The following is a 15,526-nucleotide window of genomic DNA, read 5'->3' as shown; positions in this document are numbered from 1 at the left end:
GCTCAAGGGTTTAGTCATCTCATTTTAAAGCAAATTGATTATTAATGTAGAGAGGTAAAACCTTTTTATACATTCAATTTTGCATTATTTTAACTTTCGAGACTTAACATCCTAAGACTCTATTACACATCAATCCTGTGAAACCAAGGTTTGGTTAATCTTGATTTTGATGATAACAAAACAAGGTTTAGAACTAATGATCATTTTTCAAGTGTGATTAGGCAAGATGACTTCCAAAGTGGCAATCCAAAGACAAATCAAGCCAAGGAGAAATCATGAAGAAGAAGACCACCTCAAAGAGAAGAGTTTTTCAATACCAAAGCTTCTTAAGATCTCTTTGTAAGGTTGTTGGTGCACTAGGACTTTCATGCATTTCATTCTTTATTTATGCACCAAAATCATTCAAGAGTAATATTGTTTTAAATATCTTAAGAATTGGATGATTTCATGATTTCAACTAAAACCTTGTGTTAAATGATTTTCAAACTTGTGTTAAAAGGTTTTAAGTTGAAAAAGGTTGAGTGTTGAGCTAAAAATATGGCTCAACCGGTCGACCGGTTGTGCTCGTCCGGTCGAGGACCGGTTGAGGGAGGCCAAAAAGTTTCTCTCTCTCCCAATGGCCTTCTCTTCCCGGTCAAGGTTGAACCACAACCGGTTGAGGTCCAGTCGAGGTCTGGTTGAGGCCCAATGGTCACTTTTCCTAACAGCTAGTCAATCGGTCGACCCCTAGCTCGACCAATCGAACCCCCAACGGCTAGTATGACTTTTTTCTTCTATAAAAAGGCTCCAAACTTCATTGTTTCACAAGCTAAACCTTCCTAAATCATTCTTGATTATATTTGAGCCTTGGAAGAGTGTTTTTTAGTGCATCATTGTTTCATAACTTGCATATCTAGTGCACCATTCAATCCTAGTTTTTCTTATATCTTTGAACCTAAAGTTCTATTACTAGGATTTTGAGAGATCATTATTTGTATATCTTTGTAAGGAATTTTCTCAAGTGAGGGGTATCACTTGAGAGGTTGTTCAAGAGAGGGATATCTCTTGAAGAAGTGTAAAGGGTACTTGGAGCCAAAAGTCCAAGAGGGTGAATTGGAACCATAATCCAATTGTAAAGAGATTGGAAGCTTGGTTGAAGCTTCAAGATAGTGGAACCCTCACCCAGTTAGGAGGTTGAGGAGAGTGGACGTAGGCAAGGAAGTATCGAACCACTATAAACTCTCATGTTTGCACTCTCTCTTCCGTAACTCTTTTAAATTATATGCAATTGTGTTTATTATATATTTGCATATAATTGTCTCTTATTTTTGCATAGTTTAAATTTGTGAAAAATGGACTATCACCCTATTTACCCGCCCTCCCCCCGCTCTAGGGTGATTACCATAGTTTGGATTAGCCTTAAATTCCTAACAAATCCCTTTGTGTACCTTGTAATCCCTAAGGACTTGAGATAATCATTTTCAAAGAACAATATTATATCGCAAACCTAAGATACTAACATTTATATTTGGATATCATTGTTGGCTTTCAAGGTGATCTCTTATAGCTCAAAAAAGGTTGAGCACTTTTACTTATGACCAAGACAATAATAGTGTATTTTCTAATAGGAGCAAAAAAATTTAAAATAAATATCATAATTATCCTTAAATTAAAAAAAAAAAGTTGAAAATCTCATATTTAAACATAAAGTTATGTAATAATAATTGTTTTTACTTATATTTTAAAACCCTAAATATCCCAAAGAGGTTTGGAAAATCAATTTAGCCTAAACAATTTTTGAAACCTACAACCCTAAATATCCATTAATTCCGACAACACCACTATTGTTGATTGGCCTGCATTGTTACACTAGTTCGCCTAAATCTAATCTTTTTTTTATTACTTGTACTCTTGTATATTTCCATAGTTGAATAAATAAGAAACAATGTTTGAAATATTGATAAATATGAATATATTGGTATTTAAATTATACATATGTATCGAAAATATCATAGAAATATTGATATATATTTTGACAAAAATATGGATAAAATAGAAATTGTTTAAAATTCATAAAAATATTCCAAAAACTTAAAATAAAAAAAATAAAATAAGTAAGAATACATATATTAAAATTATTTTATAAGTGTAATTGACATAAGTATGATTAAAAATAATATTTATCAAATTTTTATAAAAAAAATTAGTTTAAATTTATTTATTTAAAAAAATAAAAAAAAAACATGTTTTATTATATTTTAAATAAAAAATTAAATTAATTTATATAAAATATTTTATTTGAAATGTAATTTTAAAATCTTATTACAAATATGTGGTAATAACTTTTTATATTAACATTAATTTATTTAAGTAATTAAAAATTATATTAATAATTTTACTTATTAAATTAATTTTAATTTATAAAATATTAGAAATTTATTATTATTCTTTTTATATTTTAGCAAATTTTGAATAAATTTATATTTTTAATATTTTAAATAAAAACATTCAAAATTATATATTGTTTTAAGTCTATTTATATTTTTGATAATTAGTACTTTTAGTAATCAATTTAAAAATTTTAAAATAAAAGAATTATAATTAATTTATTTATTAAAATATTTTTTTAATAATGGTTTTCAATATAACTTTGTAGACCCCCATTTGGGGCACGTTTTTTCTTTCATTTTTTTGCAGCTCACTTGCCAGCTGGAGGGTTCTTTGAAAGCCAAGTGTTGCCTCCTGGTTGTTTATTGTGGAATCAGCTTAGTGGAGCTGATGGACGAATGAGAAAGCGACACCTATTGGAGGATATGCAGAGGATTCAGAGTTTGTTATGAGAGGAGCGTCTCCTGCAGGTCAAGGGAGGTGCTTTTTCAGATAGAGGGTGAGGGTGAGATTTGGAGAGAGCTTCAGGGGGATTTCTTGAGCTGGGGGGGAGGAAGCAAGCTGGAGAAGGAGATCGACAGAGGAGGCGGGGCTGTTTTGGGGGCTGGCTGGAGGTTGCAGGCTGGTTCCTTGAGGAGAAAACCAGGGGTGTCCGAAAAGAGTTGGAGCGGAAAGCAAGCCATATTATCTTCGCTTGTGGACTCAGGTATGACCATTATGAGCATTTTCACTTTGCATTTCTTGGTTTTCCACACTTGGCATCATCGATATTAAGCATAGTTTGATGGGTTTTGTTATTATATCTGTTCTGCTTTGCTTTTTTCTCTGGTTTCTCTGTTTTCTCTCTCAAATGACTGGGTTATTGGTTTATTTTCTTTGAGCTTGATGTTTGATTAAACACGGAAAAGCTTACTGTTCGTCCCACCAGTTGGTATTTCGTTCGTCACTCATGAGACGATGTTTTGACTGATGATTTCTTGAGTCCTTCATTCTTGCTCTGTTTTAGCTATTTCGTTCCCCATACTTTTGTGCTCACATGTGTTGAATTGTGAGAATGCCTTGGACTGTGTATCACCCTTTGAGAAGCTTTGGCTGCCCCTAATCTGGAAGATGATTGTCACTCAAACTTATTTGGACTGAAAACAAGGGTTTGGTTGGCATGGTCATTGGTTTTCTTATGAGCCCGGTTTCTGGATTTAAGTAGATAATGTTGCTTTGCTCATGGAGTTGCTCGGTCGCTCTGCTCAGAAATAGTGACTGCCATATCAGAGCATTAATGCCATCTTTCAGCTGTTGAAGATTCTGGATACATATTCGAGCCTCAACAAGGGTGAAGTTGTTGCCTACCCATCAGATATGAGATACTGTCATTTCGAGAACAGGGTTTGGATGTTCAGCTGAGAGTGTTAACAGAGAAGAAGAGGCCTCCTGAGAGTGAGGGGCTTGAGGGAGAGGATAACGGCTCTCATTCTTCACTAGGTGATTCAGTGCTGGACACTGCAGGTGCAGAGAAGGAAGCTCCAAAGGAGAAAGCTGGAGCTTCGGAGGACCCTGAGTCCAAGAAGGTGGAGATGGATGATTGGCTCTTTGGGTTTACGCAACTATTGAGAACCCATGTTGGTATTGATCCAGATGCTCACATCGACCTACATGAGCTTGGGACGGAGCTCTGTTCTGAAGCTCTTGAGGAGACAATGACAAGGTTGAGATAACAAAATGTGAGATAACAGAAAAGGAAAGCTGGGAAGGAAAGGAAAATATGATGATGAGTGTCCCTGAATTTGCAAGCAATCTATCTGAATCCCAGGTTGCTGCAGAGGATGACATGAATGTGCCTGTGAGGAACTTACCTGAAACTGAAAACAAGGATTTGTATGAAGTTTCAAATCCAAGCAGAGTTGAAATCGATATAACAGAAACACATTCTTGCCTTTAAAACCAGGATAAAGGTTCTCAAGGACTTGGTATCAGTAAGCATGATGAGGTAAAAGTGCAATGTTTGGGTGCAGTCTCTAGAGTTGCTGAGTCAAAATCTTGATGGTGAGGGATTAACACAATGCAGAAAACCTGTCAATGCAGAAGACTGGAGATTTTGAATCTTCTGTTCAATGTGCGACCACTGTTGAAGAGGACCATACTCAAATGCTTGGTGGGGAAGCTTCTGGTATTAGTTCATCAATGAAAGAGCCCATGCTTTCATCTGGAGATGCTGAATATTGTGTTTAGTGTTCAGTTGCTGTTAAGGATGATTGTACCGGATTGCTCGCTGGGGATGCCACTGGTATTAGTTCGCCAACAAAAGAGCCAAAGCTTTTGTCTGTTGATGCTGAATCTTCTGTTCAAAGGTCAACGACAGCAGTTGAAGATGATCAAACTAAAGTGCTTGGTGGGAATGGTTCTGGTGTTAAGTCAGAGACACTGCAAGTGAAACAATTAAAGTACATAAAATGATGGGAGAGTGCCAAGAGATCATACCTAATCAAGGGGCCACATCCATACCCCCGTTTCGTTTCTCTTTTGCCCACCATCTCCAATGTCTTCACTTCATCATGTCTATCAGCTTACCCATTTTTTCTTACCACCCATTCTCATTTGCATACCCATGTTACCCATCTTCTAATGCTCGTCGCCACACCACTCCCTCACACTATCCCACTCACCCATGTTCAAAAGAATGCATGGCTGAAACACTCAGGATGTTAAGGAGTTCCAGAGAGTGCCAGGGTACAGATGTATATATTTCCATGCAGTGAACAGCTTGCAAGATGCCCACGGACAGATCGGTACAGCCGTCTCAACAGTTTTGAAGGCAAGCCACCTGCTTCTCATATTTCTGGAGTCTTCAGAACGGGGTCTGATTGGACACTTTTCTAGTATCCAACCGAATTTGATGCTGGAAGTGAGAGAGAACACTTACTGTCAATGGATTTTCAAAGACTTTTGCAATGACTGGTTGGCGACTTGGACACCTGGCTGGTCCAAAACACTTTGTGGCAGCATGTGGAAGAATTCAGAGCCAGACCACCTCAAGCGCCAGCAGCATTTCACAAAAAAACAGAGGTATGGGCAATACCAGAAAAGGTTGTTTTGCTCGGTGAAGTTGAACCACTTGAGAGGAGTCTGTCATGTAAAGGAAGCTCAAACGAAGGAACTGACAAGGAGCGGGTTTTAAAAGACCGAACTGCAGTTGAGGTTTACTTTGACTACATGAGAAGTTTTCGAGTTGAATTTGATGAGTTCGTTGAAAAAGGAAACATATCTGAGATTGAAATTGGACTTGGTCCATGTGGGGAGTTACGATATCCCTCTTATCCTGTAAACCATGGTTGGAAATATCCTGGTATTGGTGAATTCCAGCGTTATGACCAGTGCTTATCAAAGAGTCTGACAAAGGCAGTAGAGGCAATGGGTCATCTATTTTGGGCTAAAGGACCAGATAATGCAGGTCACTATAATTCCTGTCCACATGAGACGGTCTTCTTTTGTGATAGAGGCACTCATGATAGCTGGAAGCAATAGCACGGGATCCTCATCCGTTCAACAGATTGTCGCTCCTGTTCTGATATCTGGGTTTCCAAATACTACACCTAGTCTTAATGTGGTTGAAGTGTCAGCACAGGCCCTTATAACGAGCTTCCATTACATCCAAAACTATCTGTTAACATACAGTGGCTCGATGGTGGTGCGCACCTCATGGAATCAGCTGTTGCAGTCGAACTGGAGCTAAAGATTGATAAGAGCCATGAAGATCTTAAAGGAGGATCTTTCCGAGAATATGGAGAGGCAGTGTTGAAACTCTTGGAGAACTTGACTGATTTAGATCCTAAGTTACAGAAAGCCCCAGTTAACTATGAAGAAGTTCGAGTTTCTGGCTTTGGAAGATGGTTCCTTCTAAGACTCTCGCTTCATGACCCTGTTCTTCTTCTTAACATTGAGGCACCAAGCCATGGTGATGCCGTGAAGCTTGGACTTGCTGCTGTTAAGGAGTTTCATGCTCTGGATTCATCCGCCTTAGACAAGGTTGTACAGTATCACTGCATGGCCACCTTTGACCCAAGGGCCTTTCCCTATTTTATCATCTTTGACTTCTTAAAAATATTTTTTTTAAACCCTTTTCCTCAAATAAATTTCTGGGTTTTAGTCTTTAAACAACCCCAACTCTAAGTTTCTCTTCTTCCTTAGAATTTTTAAGTTCCCAAAAGCCTATTTTCCAATAATATCTTGCCACCATTTTTCTTCATGGCAAGTCGCTTTCACATTTTCTCTATTTTTTTTAAAAAAAAAGGTTTTGAAATAAGCAATGACTTAATTTTGTAATTCTAATTAATGGAATTTACAAAATTAATTCATGCTAAAATGAAACGGGCTTTGATGGGGGCCCAACATCAAATAAAATTTCTTTAAAATAATCTAGCCATTGCCTCGAACTTCTTGTGGCTTGGAGAAATAATCTAGGGATTAATCTAGCCAAGAGTGAAATCATTCCAGTTGGAGAAGTGGTGGAGATGGAGGAGTTGGCTGTTGAGCTAGGATGCAGGGTGGGGTCCTTACCTTCTCAGTACTTGGGTCTTCCCTTAGGGGCTCCTAATAAAGCGCCCTATATGTGGGATGGGGTGGAAGAGAGAGTCAGGAGGAGACTAGCTCTTTGGAAACGGCAATATATCTCTAAAGGGGGAAGAGTTACTCTAATAAAGAGTATTTTGGCTAGCATGCCAATCTACCAAATGTCCATCTTTAGAATGCCCAAGATTGTTGCTAGAAGACTTGAGAAAGTGCAAAGGGACTTCTTGTGGGGAGGGGGAAATATGGAGGGGAAAATTCATTTGGTTAATTGGGAGGTGGTTTGCACAGACAAGGACAAAGGTGGGCTAGGCCTTAGGAAGCTAGTCATGTTAAACAAAGTTTTGCTTGGTAAGTGGATATGGAGATTTGCTTGTGACAAAGACAATCTTTGGAAACAAGTGATCAAGGTGAAGTATGGGCAGGAGGAGTTTGGGTGGAGGCCAAAGAAGGCTAATGGGGCAGTGGGGGTAGGGGTTTGGAAAGAGATTTGGAAAGAATCAGATTGGTGCTGGAATAACATGACTTTCAGAGTAGGGAAGGGCAACAAGATCAGATTTTGGATAGATGTGTGGTGTACAGAGTCAGCGCTGTCCCATTGTTTCCCTCATATCTTTGGTATGACGGTGCAAAGGAATGCAACGGTTGAGGAAATGTGGGATCAAAATTCGGGGCAAGGAAATTGGAATCTAAACTTTGTGAGGGATTTCAATGATTGGGAGATGGAGTTGGTTGGGGATTTTCTACATATATTGAGGGGTCACAAGCCCTCTCTGGAGGAAGATTCAGTCCTGTGGAGGAAAGGAAAAAGAGGTCAGTTCAGGGTCAAGGAAGCGTATAGCTTGTTGGCGAGGTCTGCTGATACAGATTTTCCTTCTAGGAGCATTTGGGTGGCTCGGGTGCCTACTAAAGCTGCTTTTTTTTTGCGTGGGAGGCGACTTGGGGTAAGGTGCTCACTTTGGATAGACTTCAAAGAAGAGGGCTTCAACTTCCAAATCGCTGCTTCCTATGTGGTGGTGAGGAAGAAAGTGTAAATCATATCCTTATTCATTGTACAGTGGTTAGAGCTCTATGGGATATTGTTTTTGGTTTAGTTGATGTGAAATGGGTTTTTCCAGAAAGTGTAAAGGAGGTCTTAGCTAGCTGGAGGGGCTCGTTTGTGGGAAAGAAAAGGAAAAAGATTTGGGACGCCATTCCGTTGTGTATTTTTTGGACGGTGTGGAAGGAGAGGAATAGATTAGCTTTTAGGGGAGGTGTGTTGAATGTGCAGAAGTTAAAGAATTTTTTTGTTTGTAATCTTTGGAGCTGGGTCAAATTGTATGTAGGTGAGGAGGCGTTCTCCCTTATAGGTTTCCTGGAGTGGATAGCTTCCAGTTAAAGGGAGGTGATTCTTTTGTTCTTGTTGCTATTTTTTGAGGCCTTAGCTGCCTTGTATACTCCCTGTATACCTTGTGGCGTTGTGCCTTTTGAATGAATATCCTTTACTTATCAAAAAAAAAATTTCTTTAAAATAAAAATGAATTTTGAGTGGAGTGTCATGCGTGCCTTTGATGATTTTGTACTCGATTTAGTGACATGTGAACTATGTTTATGCTCTTTATTTTGCACTAACCCTCTCTCTTGATAGCGCATAGTGGTTCACTGCTCAGGTACACACTCATTCCTACTCTGTTTAGTCTATATGCATTTTCTGACTCCTGTATGTGCATGTTTCGCTCTAAGTATTCATTGATTTATTCATCCATTGCCATGTCAGCTTCATTTTGTTAGTAGAGACCCGACTTTAAGGACTTAGAGGGGTGTTACGATCTTTACCGTACTTTCCTGATAAGTAACCTGACCTCCGAACCCGATCCGGTTTTTCATTAACCACCTTTTCCAAAACAAGGAGTCACACTTAGGGTTTTTCTTTCTTATTTTGTTTACCCTTAAAAAATAAAACAAAAATAAGTGGCGACTCCAAATCATTTTCTTAATAAATAAAAATCGAGTTCGCCATTGAGTGGGAAACGCATGAGCCGAAATGCGGGGTCCACAAACTTGTACGTATATAATTAAGGGGAAATAGCGCGGGAAAAATTTAAAAGTGGGCGGGAGTTTGACTGAGAGCAGGCGGGAAATATTTAGAAGGGGGCGGGAGATTGAATGAGCGCAGGGGGGGGGAACATATAAAAAGGGGCGGGAGTTTGACTGAGAGCAGGCGGGGAATATTTAGAAGGGGGCGGGATTTTAACTGCTAGCAGGCGGGGAATATTTAGAAGGGGGCGGGAGTTTAACTGCTAGCAGGGGGGGAATATCTAAAAGCCCCCCGATAAAATCAGGAAAATCTCTGGGAAAAATCCAGATAAGAGTCTATATTTCGGCTAGCCCACAAGGCGACTCTCTCTCCTTTGGGTTAAAACTACTACAGCAACCAGCCAAGGGTCACAAAGTCACCGTTCTCACTGCCGTCAACCACCATCTCCGGCCATCCACCTTCTCACCAGTACACGACTCCCATCTTCAAGAGCTGAACACCGTGAACAGCTCCAACCAACCCACCACCGTCATACTCTGGTACATTTCCCTTCTTATTTTGCTTTCAAACCGACTTCTTTCTTCTTCTTCTTTTTAATTATGCTTTATTTGTTTATTCTTCTGAGAAATTGTTGAAAATTCACGAGACGTTAGATTGCATTGATTGACTCGGAGGATATTGAGTTCGTTTAACGGCTTAAATTGTATCAAGGTCTAGGCTGGTTGAAACAATCCTGACTTTTATTCTCCTTACAATTCTATTTCTAACCGTGCGAACATGGGCTTAAGACCAGCTCTTTACTCTGGAATTCCAACCAGATCATAACATAGGCTTAAGATCAGCTCCTAAGGTGAACTGATCTGATATTCTGCCTATTATTCTTACTCTGGAATTCCTATGTTTCACCTGAATTCTATTTACACTTATGAATCCCAATTAGAGAGCTCCTTAAAATTTCATTTCCCGACCTGTTTGGAAAGAGCTACTATTCCATTGGTCACTTTTCAGTCAAAAGCCTGTAAGTTTCATAGATCACTTTTCTCAGGGTGCTCGTAGATCAGGGAATAAAAAAAACCACTTCTCATTCAGAAGCGGGAAAGGACAGATGAATTAAGCGGTCATCGAGATCTTTATAGAAAATAAAACCTTTTCCAAAAATTGACACAGTGAACCACCACCTTAGCAATCATAGTCTCACCATTTTGTAACATTTGACATGGCATTATAATCAGGCTTACCATTCTGAGGCTTTTGAGCACTCTAATCCCCTTATGTAGCTTACAATCCCAAGGATTTGAGACATTATTTTCAAAGATCTAAAGATATTATGTTGCAGACCTAAGATACCGACATTTGTATATTAGCTTCCATGAACAAGGTAATGATCCTCTATGTCTTCATTATGATCAAGACAATAATACCATAATAGATTTTTTTTTTTAAATATCATAATTATCCATCAATTAAAAAATATGCAATTACAATATCATTTTTAAACATAAAATTATGCAATATTAATTTTTAAACAAATTATTATTTCCCTTTGATCTTTGAGTTGGTCAATGACACATGAGTTGAGTCTAAGGAGAAAAAGAGGAGCAAGCCATGGAGAATCTGCTTCATCTTTCTGTGCTAATCATCTGTCTAGTCTTGTGAGTTTTTCGAAGTTAAGAAATAATGGTTAGAAGATAAAATGTGGCATAGGAGGATCTGAAAAACAAGAAAATTAACGAGTGAGGTGTGAAAAAGGAAAAAGAAAGTTTAAGCCATATTCAGTGAATATAGTACTGTTCTGTCACTGATGATAGGGAACTTTTCAAGTGAATACACAAGTTCATTATGCATTGGATAGTGCTTAGGGTGCAATTTGCGATGGGTGAGCTCGACTCAATCTAAACTTGAAATGTTTGGTGGGTTTAGATAATCATTTTTATTATTAGGATTCAGCTTGAGTTAAAGTTTTCAAATCAAGTTCAATTTGGTTTGTGCCCAGGTTAAAATTAAGGTTTGGATAACATAAACCTAATTTGAATCTAATTTTATGTTTTTATAATATTTATAATGTATATTATTTATATAGTAATATTTGTTTTTTTAGATTGTTAAGAAAAAATATCCAATTAATATTATATATATATATATATATATATATATATATATATATATATATATATATATATATAAATTTATTTTTACTTTTTGTTGTTATATATAAATTTTTTCTTATTTACTATTTAATTTCTCATATAAATATATAAAAATTTTATTAAAAAAAAATTATAAATGAATTTTGAATTATATAACTCAAAAAATTATTATATTTCCTTGGGTTTAAATAAATCTAATTTGAATTCAATTTAATGTTTTTTAATATTTATAATATATATTATCTTGTACAATAATATTCATTTTTTATGTTTTTGTGAAAAATGTTAAATTAATATTATATAATATACATTTTCATTTATATATATATATATACACAAATTTGTTTTTATATCTAAATTGTCTTATTTTATTATTTAAATTTTCATATAAATATATAGAAATTTTGTTTAAAAAAAGAAGAAAATAAAACATTGTAGAAGGATTTTGAATTATATAACTCGATTAACCTAAAATAAAACATTGGGTATGAAGTCAATTTGGGTTAGATTTTGATCAATTGTTTTTTATTCCAATTGAATTTGGGTTAGATATCAACCCATCAATATTGCAGCCATAACAGTGTTCTACAAAATCAAAGGCGAAATTAGCATGTGTTCCTCAACTTGTGATCAAGTCCTACACTCTAGGCTTCTCCCTTACAATTATTAATGTGATTCTACTATTTTTTAACACTTTGAATAATAAAAATTTTCAAGTATTAAAAATGTTATAATTGAAACTCAAAAAATAGATCTAATTATTATAAAAAATAAGAGATGAAAATTGATATATCATGAATTACGACTTTACTATTTCTTTTTTATACACAACTATAATGTTTTAATTTTTTTATTACATAAATAGATTCTAAATTAAGTAACACATAATTAATAATTTAAATTATTTGATGAACCTTTTAATTTTTGAGAATAATTTGAAGTTCAAAAAATTGATTTGATTAGTTATATATTAAATCCAAACATTCTAAAATATTGTGCTTATAATTGATGACTAAATGTGTGCGTGTAATGAAAATTTTTGGTTCATTTACATGTTAAAAAAGCTAAACTTTATTTTATATTCATTTTAAATATGATATTATTAACAATTTATCATTAAATATTATTATTATTCACTTTTAACAAAAAAGAAAAAGAAATTAATGACTCTTTTACGAAAATGTTAATATCCATATTTTTTTAATACATATTAACATAGTATTTTTTTTTATAAAAAAATATAATTTATTATTTTATTATAATATTACTTTCTTGTTTTACTAAAATCTATTAGTTTTTTAAATTTATTTGTAATTAAAAAACCAATTTTATTTTTAAGAAGACTTGAATTAAATTTAATTAATATTATATAAATTAAAATTTACAATGTTTTTATAAAATCAAAATAGAAAAGGGTTATTTGGTTAAAAGGATCATTTGAAGCTCAATTTTTGAAATCTAACCCTTTACCCTTTTTTGGCCTTATTTTGATAAAAATACCCTTATTATTTTCTTATTAAAATAACCTTTTTTCAATATATATATATATATATAAATACTTGAAATAGTACAAGACATTTATATCAAAAATATTATTTTGTCCATTTAATTAATTAATTCAATAAAAAAATCATTTTTTAAAAATAATTTATGGAAACAAGTTTTTGTTTTTTGTTTTTTAAAAACTTGTCAAACACCCTTATTTCTTTTAATAAAATTTTTAAAAATTATTTTTTTATTCTTTAATTTAAAAATAGTTTATAAAAAAAAGTATAAAAAAATGGTGAAACAACCTATCTTTCTAATTTTAAGTGAAAATTGAAGCTATTCATAAGGTGTTTAATAAAATTGAAGATTAAAAATTAAGTGCTAAACTTTAATGCTGAGTTACAAATGTTGGAAGGCTACAAGTGGCAAATGAATGAAAGTGAAAAATGATTGGTATGAATTTAAGAGTTCTATTTCACAAATTTATTCTTTTACTCTTCATTTTTGGCTCTAATATTTTTGAATGTTTAGTTGTTTTCAGTTTGATCTTTTTACAGAGAACAGGCGCGAGAGCAATGCAGATATTCCCAGAAAGTATGCGGAAACTTTGGAATGAATGGGAGCTACGCTTCATGGTTCTACTAAGCCTTTTCCTACAAATCGTCCTAATCATCTTTAGCAAACGACGAAAGTACACAGTCACACCTTGGATCAGAATCCTGATTTGGTCGGCCTACTTGTCCGCAGACTGGGTGGCGACAGTATCCCTCGGTACCCTCTCAAACAGCCAAGGAGATTCGGAAGGGAAACTTCTGGATCCAAACTATACCCTCATGGCATTTTGGGCGCCATTCCTTCTCTTGCACCTTGGTGGTCCGGACACTATCACGGCTTATTCCTTAGAAGATAATGAGTTGTGGTTAAGGCACTTGCTTGGACTAGTTGTCCAAGTTGGAGTGGCTTTCTACGTGTTTCTGAGGTCATGGGCAGGAACTCCACTCACATTTCTATCCATCCCAATGTTTGTGGCTGGAATTATCAAGTATGGAGAGAGGACCTGCGTTCTGAGGTCTGCAAGCAAGAATCACTTTAGAGATTCTTTGCTTTCAGTTCCTAATCCTGGACCTGATTATGCTGATTTCATGAAGGAATATTGGGAGGGCAAACTGGAGGTTGCTAAAATGAGCAAAGAAGACATCGTTCAAAAGCCACTTCAATCTACCGTTGGTGATGACATTACTGTTCCTAGTAGAAAATATATTGACAAAGCTTACTTCTTATTCAAGAACCAATTCAAGCATCTATATGCAGACCTCATCCTCAGCTTGGATGACGAAAAAACCAGTGAGGGCATCATCAGGTACATGTCATCCGAAGATGCCTTCAAAGTGGTGGAGATGGAGCTCAATTTTATGTATGATGTGCTATACACCAAGGCAACAGTGATTTATTCTCTACTTGGCATTCTGCTCCGTTCCACCAGCTTCTCCTTCACTATTTCTACTTTAGCGTCCTTCCACTTCTTCATCGATAAGCACGAGTTCTCAAACATTGACATCGACATTACTTACTTATTACTCATTGGAGCTATTTTTCTTGAGGTTTATGCCCTCACTAAGCTGATTTTGTCCGACTGGAGCATTGTCTGGTTGAGCAGCAAGATGAACTCCCTGGCAGATTTCATTTACCGAGCCATTACCTCTTTTAGATCAGTTATAACCAGTGACAAGAGATGGTCTAGACGCATGGCACAGAACAATTTAATTGATTCTTGCCTCAGAGACAAAACCAAGTTCAATCAGGTTCCCAGGTTCCTTGACATGAACAAATTCTTAGAGAGGTACTGGTACATGACTTGGGAGAAGGTGGATGACATGAAGGAACCCATCTTCAGCTTGCTCCTAGAGATGACAAATGATGTCAGGGATCTCAGGTCACTACTCAAACACAGAGGTGATTATGTGATTACAAAAAGAGGGTTTATTGAGACACTTGGTTGGAGTATAGTTGACGTGGAATTTGATCACAGCATCCTCCTTTGGCATGTTGCAACAGATCTCTGTAGCTATTCTGATGATGACCCCAATCCTAAATCAAGATGCAAAATAAGCAAATGCTTGTCTGAGTATATGTTGTATCTGCTAGTCATGTGTCCATTTATGCTGCCAAAAGGGATAGGGGAGTTTAGATTCCGAGACACTTATTCAGAGACCAAAAGATTCTTCCAGCAAAGAAGCGAGTCCATATCTGACAGAAATGAAGCTTGCAGATTGTTGCTTGAAGTTGACACACAAGTTGAGCCCGAAGAGGTGAAAGGAGATAAAAGCAAGTCAGTGTTATTCGAGGCATGTAGGCTTGCCAAGGAGTTGAAATCACTGAATATGGAGATGGGAGAGAAATGGAAGATGGTGAGTGAGGTGTGGGTGGAGATGTTGTGCTATGCTGCCAGTCATTGTGGATGGATTCAACACGGTCAGCAGCTCCGGCGAGGCGGGGAGCTACTCACTCATGTCTGCCTTCTCATGTCCCACCTCGGTTTAAGCGAGCAATTCCAAATACTGGAAGGTGAAACCCTCTTGACCCCGCCCTACGTTGTCCGTCCCCCCCTCCCCCTCCCCCTCACTCCAACTCCAACTCCAACTGGGAGTTTTGGGACCCTTTCCCCCCGGCTCCCCCTCCCCAACCCCCTATTTCCCTGGGACTTTGATGCCGCTTCTTGATCACGAGGAAGCTTGTAAATTGAACATCTCATTTCTTTCGTGACTGCTCGATGTGGGATGGGATTCAAGAAGGGTGAAGAAATGCCAAAATAAGAATATAGAAAGAAGGCCCAATTCTATGGCCCACACTTCCTCGGCCTTATGTTCCCTCAAGCACTAAACCCGATCACTAAATTGGAAATTTAGGCTTTATTTATTTATTTTAAATAAAAGTTTCTAAAAACAGA

At 36.4% G+C, this 15,526-nt stretch overlaps 1 protein-coding gene across 1 annotated transcript; it reads left to right on the top strand.

The window, feature by feature from the left end:
• Nucleotides 1-4,132: 4,132 nt before the first annotated feature.
• Nucleotides 4,133-15,299, top strand: LOC117922386. Its single transcript, XM_034840525.1, has 10 exons — nt 4,133-4,246; nt 4,310-4,351; nt 4,430-4,531; nt 4,594-4,791; nt 5,063-5,266; nt 5,365-5,812; nt 5,987-6,387; nt 7,650-7,740; nt 9,249-9,483; nt 13,121-15,299. Exons 1-10 carry the CDS (start codon nt 4,133-4,135, stop codon nt 15,297-15,299), a joined length of 4,014 nt encoding a protein of 1,337 aa, XP_034696416.1.
• Nucleotides 15,300-15,526: the final 227 nt, after the last annotated feature.

The sequence above is a fragment of the Vitis riparia genome, chromosome 9 (assembly GCF_004353265.1).
Source record: "Vitis riparia cultivar Riparia Gloire de Montpellier isolate 1030 chromosome 9, EGFV_Vit.rip_1.0, whole genome shotgun sequence".
NCBI classification, from domain to species: domain Eukaryota; kingdom Viridiplantae; phylum Streptophyta; class Magnoliopsida; order Vitales; family Vitaceae; genus Vitis; species Vitis riparia.
This window is presented reverse-complemented; position numbering and strand designations above follow the sequence as displayed.